This window comes from Lupinus angustifolius, chromosome LG16, assembly GCF_001865875.1.
Source record: "Lupinus angustifolius cultivar Tanjil chromosome LG16, LupAngTanjil_v1.0, whole genome shotgun sequence".
NCBI classification, from domain to species: domain Eukaryota; kingdom Viridiplantae; phylum Streptophyta; class Magnoliopsida; order Fabales; family Fabaceae; genus Lupinus; species Lupinus angustifolius.
Genome location: NC_032024.1, coordinates 6,273,823 through 6,285,740, shown reverse-complemented (window position 1 = coordinate 6,285,740; position 11,918 = coordinate 6,273,823). Strand labels below are relative to the sequence as shown.

Genomic DNA, 11,918 nt, shown 5'->3' with positions numbered 1-11,918 from the left:
CAATCAGCATCAGTGTAGGAGACAAGCTTTGTGATGGGGGATGGTGATAAATACAATCCAAAGTGTATGGTACCCTGAACGTATCGAAGAATGCGCTTGAGAGCAAGCATGTGTGTTGTGCTAGGATTGTGCATATGAAGGCAAACTTGTTGAACTGCATAAGATATGTCTGGTCTAGTGAAAGTGAGATATTGTAAGGCTCCTGCAAGACTACGATAAAGAGAGGGATTCTCATAAGGAGTGGCAGATGAAGTACTGAGTTTCTGCTTGGTGTCAATAGGTGTGGCAGATGATTTACAGGCCGCCATTCCAGCACGTTCAATGATTTCAGAAGCATATGTGCTTTGACTGAGAAAAATGCCACCAGGATGACGAGAGACAACAATGCCCAAAAAATAACTTAGGGGACCCAGATCTTTCATTACAAATTCTGATGCTAAGAGTGACATGATTGTTTTGCGAAGGGCATGAGTCGAGCTAATAAGTATGATGTCATCCACATAAAGAAGAATGTAAGCCATGTCAGAGTGTTGTCGATATATGAAGAGAAAGTGGTCTGATGTGCTATGTTGAAAACCAATGGTTTTTACATAGTCAGCAAAGCGTTGGTACCATGCTCTAGGTGCTTGTTTGAGACCATATAGTGACTTCTTCAAACGACAAACGTAATTTGGATGATGTAAGTTACGGAAACCCAATGGCTGATGCATGTAAACAGTCTGATGAAGATCTAGTCTGATGAAGATCACCATGTAAAAATGCATTTTGAACATCCAACTGATGAATGGGCCATGATTTAGAGAGAGCAATGGTGAGTACCGTTGGAATTGTAGCGGGTTTGACCACCAGACTGAAAGTCTCATCACAGTCCACACCTGCAACCTGTGACCTGCCATCACATACAAGACGAGCCTTATAGCGCTCAAAGGAGCCATCAGAATTTTTCTTATGTTTAAAAATCCACATGCATCGAATAAGGTTAGCATCAGAAGGACGAGGAACTAAATCCCACGTCTTATTTTTAATAAGTGCATCAAATTCAGATTGCATTGCGGATTTCCAATTCGCGTCTAATAAGGCCAGTTTGTGATTTTTGGGTATGGGAGAGATGATGTGGTTGGAGTGTGAGACTGATAAGTTAAATATTTTACGGGGTTTGACAATGCCTTTCATGCTACGGGTGGTGATAGTTCGTGTAGGTTGAGTCAAAAGGTATTGGTTGTGATGTTGTGGTTTGGGAATATGTGTGTATAATTCTTGGGAGTATGGATTATTATTTGTGAATATGTGGTGTTTGTTTTCATATTGTATGAATGTGAGTATGCATTGACTGGAACGGTGATGCTTCAGTGTATGTATGTCATGTATGATATAAGTACTATATACTTGTTTCAATGTAATTATAGAATGAGAGTACGACACATGTGCAAATGTTCTAATGTATCACTAATGATTTACTTTCTTATTTTGTGGATGGAACTCATCAAATTTTGTAGATTCGACTGAAGTGATCCTTGTTGTGTGTAAGCGAGGTTGTAACTTATGTATGGTAGGTGATGAGGATAACGGATAACACAGACAACCAAAAACTCGTAAATGTGTGTAGATGGGATCACGATGATATAAGAGCTGTGTTGGTGACTGATTTTGAAGTGTTTTAGAGGGAAGAATGTTTAAGAGATAAGTTGCCATATTAAGAGCATGATGCCAAAATGTTGTGGGAACAGAAGAATGAGCTAGCATAGTGCGTATCATATTGTTAATGGTTCTTATTTTTCGTTCCGCTTTCCCATTTTGAGAAGATGTGTGAGGACAAGAGAAGCGAAAAACAAGGCCATAATTAGTGCAATATTGTTGAAATAGCTCGTTATTATACTCACCACCATTGTCACATTGAAAAGATTTTACGTTCTGCAAAAATTGTGTTTGAATAAGTTTTGTAAGTGATTTGAATATGTCAAATACTTGCGATTTTCTACTAATTGGGAAAGACCACAAGAAATTTGTAAAATCATCCAAAAATATGACATAATATTTATGACCAGCAGAACTTAAAATTGGAGATGTCCACACATCACTATGCAAAATATCAAATGGCATCAAAGTTGTAGTTTGAGAATTAAAAAATGGCAATTTAACTTGTTTTCCTAAAACACAAGAGTCACAAGTAACAGAAAAAGGTTCACATAATATGAACTTATTATTGCGAAGGGAGTTGAAAACAGATACGCCAGGATGACCAAGGCGACCATGCCAAAGACTGGATGTAAGACCGACAAAAGTGGAAGGAGTGGTAAATGGATATAAATCACCATGACTGTCACATCTCATGAGAGGGATCCCCGTCTGAAAATCAGATACAGTAAAACCAAAAGGGTCAAAGGAAATAGAAACATTGTTGTCAGTGGTGAGTCGTCTCACAGAAATTAAATTTTTAATAATTTTCGGGGCATGCAGGACATGGTTTAGGTTGAGGGGTTGGTGAGATGTGGTAATTTGTGTGTGTCCGGTGCCGTGAATTGGAATTCCATGACCACTGCCAACAATAACCTTCTGATTTGAATTACTCAAAGGAAAATAAGACGAGAGATTACCTCGCGATGCTGCCGTGTGAGATGTTGCACCAGTATCCATGTACCACTGATTGTCAGGAGTGTGTAGAGACATGGTGTGCATAGCCGCCTCAATGTCTGTCGGTGTCTGAGATGATGTAGTGGCTGCGTATGCCTGAGGATGTTGTCCTAAAATTTCTGGCTGCTTCGGGGGACCAGTAGGACGTGTCCACTAGGACGTGGGATACGGACACGGCGGCAAAGCCCATGGTGGTGGAGCCCAACCCCATGGCTGCCAGGCTGGGTACTGTTGTTGCTGCTGCCAAGGAGGAGAGGACCATGATGGAGGAGCATTGGGAGCTCCAGACTGAGGTCCACTACGGTTACCACGCCCTCCTCCGCAGCCTTGCCTCCCACGAGAACGAGAGTGGTTGTCAGGACGACGGTTGCCACGGTGAGAGATGTCTTCAGAAGGTCGCTGCTGAGTGGTGTGCATAGTCGCATGAGAGCCTGTGCTTGCCATTTTAGCCATACCAGCTTCTTCCAAAGTGAGCATGGAGCGAGCCTGATAAAATGTAGGAAGAGGATTACTCTGGAGAATCAAGGTGGCAACACTGCGATATGCTTCTGGAAGGCCTGATATCAGCTGAAGAACCAGACGATGATTGTTAACAGGAGAGCCAACATTTCTCAACTGGTCAGAGAGCATCTTAAGACGCTGACAGTAAGCAGAGACGTTGGGAAAATCTTCCATGCGGGTGTTGGAGAATTCTTGCTCAAGAGTGACAGCACGAGCATTTTGATTATCCTGAAAAATATCTGTCAAAAGATTCCATGCCTCCATGGCAGTGGAATTAGGTTCCAGAATAGTTGTCAACAGATCGGTAGAAATAGTAGAATAAATCCATTGAAGAACGGTTGCATCAAGAGTGACCCATTGTTCATGGTCGGCGTCGGTAGGAGTTGGTGGTTCTTTTCCGGGAGATGGAATGATGTGATGTAGGACTTGATGTGAGCGAGCATGAAGGCGGAAAAGCTCAGCCCAAGTACCATATTGATCTTTCTCCATCTCAAGAATAATAGGAATGTGATTCCTAATATTGGAGACGGCAAGGGCGGGATGAAACTCCGTTTTCGAACCTCGGAGCGTGTTAACTGTGTGCTGGCTGGAATTACTAGTAGCAGCGTTGGTTGTACGTTCTGAATTAGACATGGTTGCAGAGAAAAGATAGAGAGTGGTGTCGGAGTCTTGAATTGGAGGCGGAAATGTGATCACGAACAGAGAATGATGGTGTGGTGTGCGACGACGGCGGCACGATACGAAAGAAGACGAGGAACAATGTAGTTCTCGTGATCGGCGACGGTGGTGAGCAACACGATAACAATGGTGCTTCAAGGAAGAAGAAAAAAAATTAATTTAGAGAGAGGGATCGGTAAAGGCTGATACCATGTAAGATAATGGAATCGTTGAGATTTTATTCATATCAAATAGGTATAAATATACAGGATTGTGAGAGGTTAATAATGACTAATTACAACATAATAACAACTGATTACAACAAATAATGACTGATTATTATGTGAATCGTAACATAATAATATCGTATCAGAATATTCTATTCGAATATTCTATCATTTATAATAATGTAAAAGAGTGGGCTAATTTTTTTTTCATGTGGGATTGTAATTGATAATGCTACTATTTCTAAAATTAATTGTACTTTGCATTCCAATCTTTATATGTCTTTTACTTTTGTCATTCAAACAATGTAGAACTTTTGTTCATATTCAAGCAAGGTTCTGATCTTGATTGCAATCGAAGATCGTTCATATGTTATTAGTGTTTGTTAATTGGTATAACAATTCTAAAACTTATATTTCTATTTTATCTAAAAAGATTAAAGTATGATTTTTGTCTTGTATTAGGTTAGCACTCTTGTGTTTGTTTAATATAAACTTGCTTATAAAAAAAACATTGTAGAACTTTTTATTTTCCAACACTACTAACAAGAGTGGAGTTGATAATTTTTTAGTACGTATAATTATTAGAGAAGTTCAGTCTATGGGACTAACCATTGTAAATAATTAACCATAAATCTTAGCCACCGCATGAATACATCCTTCAGTCATCTGAATCTAGTTTTCAGTTTTCACTCACGTACTGGAAAATGCCATAAGAATAACATTCATTGGCTAGCTGAATTTTGGGCAACTATTGTTGTGCCATACACACAATATGGAGGAAAAGATTGAAGAAGATTAAAGAAGAAGATGATAGATTTTTTAGAGTAATGGTGGAAGAATGTGTATTTTTTGTTATGATCAAAATGCAGAATAACAGACTTAAATAACATAAACTTCTACTGGTGGAAGTGTCTTCATTTTCTGTTATTTCCAAATTTTTACTAAACTTCTACTGGTGGAAGTCTCCACATTTTCTGTTATTAATGTTGAAATTACATTATTTCTAACACTCCTCCTTAATTTAGTATTTATAACCTATTTCTTACACCTATCTTCATTCTCAAACTCTCAAACCTTTCTTTCTTCAAAGGTTTGGTTAGTGCATCTACCAATTGATCTTCTGAAGTGCAATAATTCACCTTCACACTTCCTTTGCTTAATTGATCTCTAATGTAGTGAAATCTAGTCTCTATGTGCTTCTTCTTCCATGAGCAACATGATTCAATGCAAAATTTATTGCTGGTTTATTGTCTATCATTAGTTGCAATCCAATCTCTGTTTTCAGCTTCAGTTTATCCATCAAAGTGTCTAACCATACAGCCTGACATGCACTCATGTTAGCTGCAATGTACTCAGCTTTACATGATGATAAGGCAACAACATCCTGCTTCTTGGAACATCAACTCACAAGAGCATTGCCTAAGTGGAATAGATACCATGTTGTACTTTTTTTATCTGATTTATCCCCAAACTAGTCAACATCTAAAAACCCAGTTAATGTGCTTCTGCTACTGTCCAGATTGGTTGGTTACAAGATTCCATACCCAATTGTGCCTTTCAAATATCTAAGCACCCTTTTCACAGCAAGCAAGTGACTTTGTTTTGGATTCTCCATGAATCTGTTAATCAATCCAACTCCATAAGCAATATCAGGCCTTGAGTTACAAATGTATCTTAGTGAACCTACCATTTGCCTAAACAATGTCTTGTTTACTAGTTCTTCTTCTTGACAAAGTACATTTCCAACCTGAACAAGTGTTGCTACTGGATTGCAATTCAACATATTAAATCTCTGTAGTACATTTGTTGTATATTTCTTTTGATAAATTAATACACCAAGCTTGGTTCTTTTGAATTATATGCCTACAAAATATGATAATTCTCCTAGATTTGTCATTTCAAATTCAGTTTGCATTTCCTGCTTGAATGCTAAGACTTTGTGTAGATCTTTACCAATGATTAGGAGATCATCCACATAGAGGCATATGATGAGTAGATCTTCTGCATCATTTCCTTTGACATATACATCATGTTCTGTTGTGCACTTTGTGAATCCTAGCTGAAGTAGGAATACATCTATTCTCCTATTCCATGCTCTTGGTGCTTATTTGAGCCCATAGAGAGCCTTATGCAATTTGTACACCTTTTCTTCTCTGCCATTTTCTCTGGTTTTCATCAATCTTTAGATTTCTGCAAATCATGAATTTCTGGCTTATTGGATCAAACACTATGTATGCCCAGTGGAGTGGTAACCCAATAGTACAAGTTTCTCACCCCTGTCTTCTAGCTTCCTTCTTCTTTGTTCAGGTATATGCCCATAACGTATTGAGCCAAATACCTTAAAGTGACTCACACTTGGCTTAAAACCAGACCATGCTACTTAAGGGGTCTTGTAGCCTAATTTCTTGGTAGGACATCTATTCCTTATGTAGGCTACAGTTGATACAGCCTCAACACATAATTCCTTTGGCATATTCTTGGTTTTTAGCATGCTTTTGACCATGTTTAGAAGGGTTCTATTTTTTCTTTCTACTACACCATTGTGTTGAGGTGTATAAGGGACTGTTATTTCATGATAGATCCTTTATCTACTACAATACTCTCTAAATTCAGTAGAGGTGTACTCACCTCCACCATCTGGCCTTAATTGTTTTAGTTTCAGCTCACTCTCCCTTTCTACGTGAGCCTTGAACCTTAGAAATTTGTCAAAAACCTCACTTTTTCTCTTTAGTGGATAGATCCATACCTTTCTGGTATGGTCATCAATGAATGTTAGGAATTACATGTTTCCACCAATTGAATCTGCTTCAAAAGGTCCACACACATCAATGTGGATCAATTCCAGAGGTTATGTAGTTCTTGAGGGAATGCTTGATACAAAGGAGTTCCTAGTTTGCTTCCTGGTTAGACATTATTCACACAATGATTCTGGTGTTTTGATATGAGGGAGTCCAATCACATTTCCATTCTTGCTTAATTCTTCAAGACTTCTGAAATTCATATGCCCATATCTTTGATGCCACAACCAAATGTCTTGATCTGCAGTTGCCTTGAGACACTTGTGATCACCAATTTGGATCTGAATTTTAAAAGTCTTGTTTGATGAAAGAGGTGCCTTCAAAATCATTTGATTGTTTCTATCAAACACATTCAACATCCCATTTTTCATCTCTATCATGTATCCTTTTTCAAGCAATTGTCCAAGACTCAACAAGTTGTTTTTCATCTTTGGCACATAGAGCACTCTTGATATGTAGGATTTCCTCCCATCCTTTCTCTGAATCATCACAATACCAATTCCTTCAGCTGACACTGAACTCATATCAGCAAAATTGACTTTGCTTTTTGTTGTTTCATCAAGTGTTGTGAACCAATCTCTTCTTCCAGACATATGATTTGAGCAACTTGTGTCCAAATACTAGAAATCAACATTATCTACCTTGTCTTGATTACTTCTGGTAGTTGCCATCAACAAGCAATGATCATCATCAGACTCATTGGATTTTCCCTCTTGAGCTAATCCAGCCTCATACTCCTTCCCTCTTGACCATTTTGAAACTTTGCATTCTGAGGCAAAGTGATAATATCCTCTACAGTTGTAGCATTGATCTGCCATATGAGTTTTTATAGGAATTATGGATCTGCATAGGCTCTATACCCTTTTTTATCATAGTGTGTTCAGACTTTCTTGATGAAGATACTTTCTCACTACTCTTCCATCTATTGTTCTGCATCTTCCCTTTGCTTTTCTTATTCCATTGAGCAGAGGATCTTTTGTTGAATCTTGCTTGTAGAGCATGTTCACCACCCTTGTCAAGATTTCTCTCTTTCAATCTTAACTCATGTGCTTCAAGTGAGCCTTGTAGCTCTTCAACCTTGTAGTCCTCAAGATTCTTTGACTCTTCAATGACAACCACTATATGATCATATTTTGGGATCAATGTTCTAAGCACTTTCTCCACCACAGTTTGCTCTTTGATCTCTTCTCCATATGACCTCATATGATTTGCTAAAGACATAATCTTGGTCATGTATTTTGAGATTGTTTCACTTTCATCCATTTGGAGAAGCTCATATTGTTTATGTAAGGTTTGCAACTTCACTTTCTTGATTTTTGCAACACCTTCATAGCTTTTATCCAAGATTTCCCAAGCTTCCTTTGATGTTGTAGCAGCATCAATTTTCTCAAAATTAGCACTATCTACACATTGGTGAATGAGGAATAATGCTTTACAATCCCTCCTTTTTGCTTCTTTGTAGGTAGATCTTTGGGCTTCAGTTGCATTCACACCTATCTCCTGATAACCATTCAGCACAACCTCAAACACTTCCTGGAACCCAGGAATTGCTTTCCTTTGGGTCCTCCATCTATCAAAGTTCTTGCCATAAAGTATTGGCAAATTCATGGCAAATTCGTTGTTGTTTGTCATTGTATAGAACACCTTTTGTGCAGCTTCTTCTTCTTGCTTGGTTGATTCACCCAGAATCTGTTCACTTCGTATTTTCCTTCACAGGTCCACCCAGGATCGTTATTAATGCTCTTGATACCACTGTTATGACATACACACAATATGCAGGAAAAGAAAGAGGAAAAGATTGAAGAAGATTAAAGAAGAAGATGATAGATTTTTTAGAGTAATGGTGGAAGAATGTGCATTTTCTGTTATGATCAAAATGCATAATAACAGACTTAGATAACACAAACTTCTACTGGTGGAAGTTTCTTCATTTTCTATTATTCCCAAATTTCTACTAAACTTCTACTTGTGGAAGTCTCCACATTTTCTATTATTAATGCTGAAATTACATTATTTCTAACAATTATTTGGATGATTGATTGTATTATCAGTCTACTTGCGTGTTAAGTTTAAAGGGGATATAAGAGAAAAATTTAAATTCATAAAATACACTGATGAGATGACTTTGTAGTCATACATTTCATCCATTTCAAAATATAACTCATAAATAGGTCCTAAATTTCTATGAATCAACACCACCTTGTATGAATTGGAAGTTTAAATTGACATCATAGTTACTAGGGTTGTTCACCAATCCCCATCTAGTTGTTTAAACAAGTAAGAAATTGTTGGTAAAATATAAAAAATACTACTACAAATAATATTTTAGAGGAAGAGATAAAATATAAATTTGGTCTTCAGTCTCAAAATTACAAAAAACATTATTTTTGTCTTGACTTTTGTATTTTATAAACTAATTTGGCTATCTCTATTAAATATAATGTTCTCACAAGAATAAATTAGTTTTTGGTACTACTCTAAGTATTCATCACTCATCTTAATACATGTTGTCTTTAAGAACCGAACCTTTGAACTTTTGGAATAAAAAGTTAAAATAAAGGAGAATGTGAAATTGACCCACAAAATATGCTTGGAAAATCTGGAGATGAAACCACAATAACTTACATGGTGGACCATAATAACTTATTTCCCCTAGGACTTGGTTCTATATAAACAAAAAATTGCTGGCTGTGGGGTTCGAACCCACGCGCACTTATGTGCAGAAGATCTTAAGTCTTCCCCCTTAACCACTCGGGCAAACCAGCTCATGTGTCTTCTATGATTATCTATGCAATAAAACAATGTACTATATACTTGTATCCTCACTTCTGATCTATTATTTAAAAAATGTATGGTACTACTAGAAATGATAACGGGGAGGGACCGGGTTTGCACATACCAAACCCGAACCTGAAATTCAATACCCAAATTCAAACTTAACGGGATTGAAAATAAAGACATCATCCTCAAACCCGTCGGATTTCGGGTAACCCGAACTCAAAAGTTATATGTATTAAAAAAAGTATGATATCATTTTCATTTTTCTCTAGCATGGATTATATCCGGGTGGATTCGGGTTAAGATCTTTGATCTACCAAACCCAAAACTGAACCCAAAAATTAAATTCGGGTAAAACCTAAACCTGAACCAATCACATTAAGTTTCCCCATTAATTTCGGGAGGATACCACCATTTAATTTTCATTATCATCCCTACTTCCCTACTTTTAATTACGCTTACTTGCATGCACACGTATTATAATGTCCTATTTCTAACTCACACACATACATAATAATAGCTTCCTCATTTAGGCGCACTGTACTATCTTTATTTTAAAAACTAAATGCAACTATATGGAACAAGTGACTACAAGATACGTGAGAAAATTTAATTTTTACAATATCAAATAAAAATAAAACGGGTTTGATTAAAGAAAACATTATCAATGTTATTAAGCCCCTTCGATTAAAAAAAGAAAAGAATATCCATTTTAAATTGGATTTTGCTAGCCTGAAGTTAGTAGCATCTTTAATTTACATTTTCATGTGTTAGACCCGAATACGGAGTGAGGAACCTCTCCGATAATAAAGAAAAGTGTAGATGACTATTTAAAAAAAATTAAATATGTTTTTGCCCTTATATTATGAGTTGCTATGATATTCATCACAATATTTTATTAAAAGTATTTAGTTCCTCAATATTGTGTTTGTGTGCATTTTGGTTCACACCACTAATTTGGATGATATTTAAAAAATGAAATACGTAGGATTAAAATCAATGCGTTTTTTGTTACCGTATTTATGGGTTGTGAAAACTTTAAAAGATTAATATTTTTCATCCAAAGTTAACAAAGAGGACCAAAATCAAATCAATTAAAGTCAAGGCAGAGATATAAAGTGAAGATTTTATTAATCAAGATATAAAAATATTAGGATAATAAATGGTACTCTTATCCAATGAATTTCTGTAATTAACAAAAAGAAATACAAATTAATAGATGTTTCACTCAATCAACATAAGAGTAAGAGAAGAAAGGAAAGTGATCAATAATAAGGTTCCAGGAATGCAGAAAAATAAGTTTCATCATCTCCTCTATTTGGAACTTCAAGTTCTCAAAGATAATTTTGTTATTAATGAACCAAATAGTCCAAATTGTGACAAACCAAAGAACCACCCATAAGTGTTTTTTCTTGTTCTCCAACCATATCATGTTTTCATGAGATGCAAAGAGAGTCATTACATCATTGTGAATGATAGATGTAAGACCAAAGCAAGAATAAAGCTTTTGTCAAACAAGATAGGATATTGAACAAAAAAATAAGTGACTAGTAGTTTTTTCCAACCCACCACAAAGAGAACAAGGTAGTTTATCTTGCTCACTTAATCCACCTCTATGAGCAAGGTTCACTTTAGTTGGTACCCAATCCAAAGCAATTCTCCAAACTAAGCATTTCATCTTTGATGAAACATTAGAAGCTCAAAGCCTCTTGAATAAAACAAGGTTCTGACTTAAGCATTTTTGACCGAGTATTGCTCACTTACGTCATGAATCCAAGTCCAAGAATCAGCAGTGTCGCAACCCGATTTTCGGTTGGACGACCGACTCTGCGACTTAAGAGGAGACGAACCCGATTTCTACCTCTCTCAATTGGTTTGGAGTCATCACTACATTTTTTGCAGTTAAAACATAGAAAACTCTCGTTTATGCCCAATTTGGATAATATAGTCTTTGAATAGAGATTCTGAGCTTGAGAGTCGATTACGGATCAGGGAAGGTTTTAGCACACCGTCCGTCTGTATTAAAACAGTACCCTCGCTAATCACAAGACTTTTATACCCTTAAAACTTATTCATTTAAAATTCAATTAGTAAAACAAAATATTTTATTTTTTATATTTGTGTCTGACAAGATGTTATCTTGCTCCTACGTATCCCCGGGTGCAATAGGGAAATCAAGACTACGTAGTTCTAGTTCAAAAATTGGTTGGTTAGTTTGGCTGGTTGTTTTTTATTTGAAAATGTCAATTTGGTATTGATAGATTTGGTGGAGTTGATTTTATGGATTTTGAAATATTTAGTATATGATTATTTTAATTCAATGGAA

The 11,918-nt window shown here is 36.5% G+C and overlaps 2 protein-coding genes and 1 non-coding gene across 3 annotated transcripts; all 3 read right to left on the bottom strand.

Moving 5' to 3' along the window:
* On the bottom strand, positions 2,785-3,606 carry LOC109329228. Its single transcript, XM_019562896.1, has one exon. It carries the CDS (start codon positions 3,394-3,396, stop codon positions 2,785-2,787), a length of 612 nt encoding a protein of 203 aa, XP_019418441.1. The 5' UTR covers positions 3,397-3,606.
* Positions 7,435-8,446, bottom strand: LOC109329227. Its single transcript, XM_019562895.1, has 2 exons — positions 7,675-8,446; positions 7,435-7,625 (listed from the first exon to the last, which is right to left on the bottom strand). The coding sequence occupies exons 1-2, from the start codon at positions 8,444-8,446 to the stop codon at positions 7,435-7,437; spliced, it is 963 nt and encodes a 320-aa protein (XP_019418440.1).
* Positions 9,497-9,579, bottom strand: TRNAL-UAA. The gene has a single exon. It is a non-coding gene; the product is annotated as a tRNA-Leu (tRNA).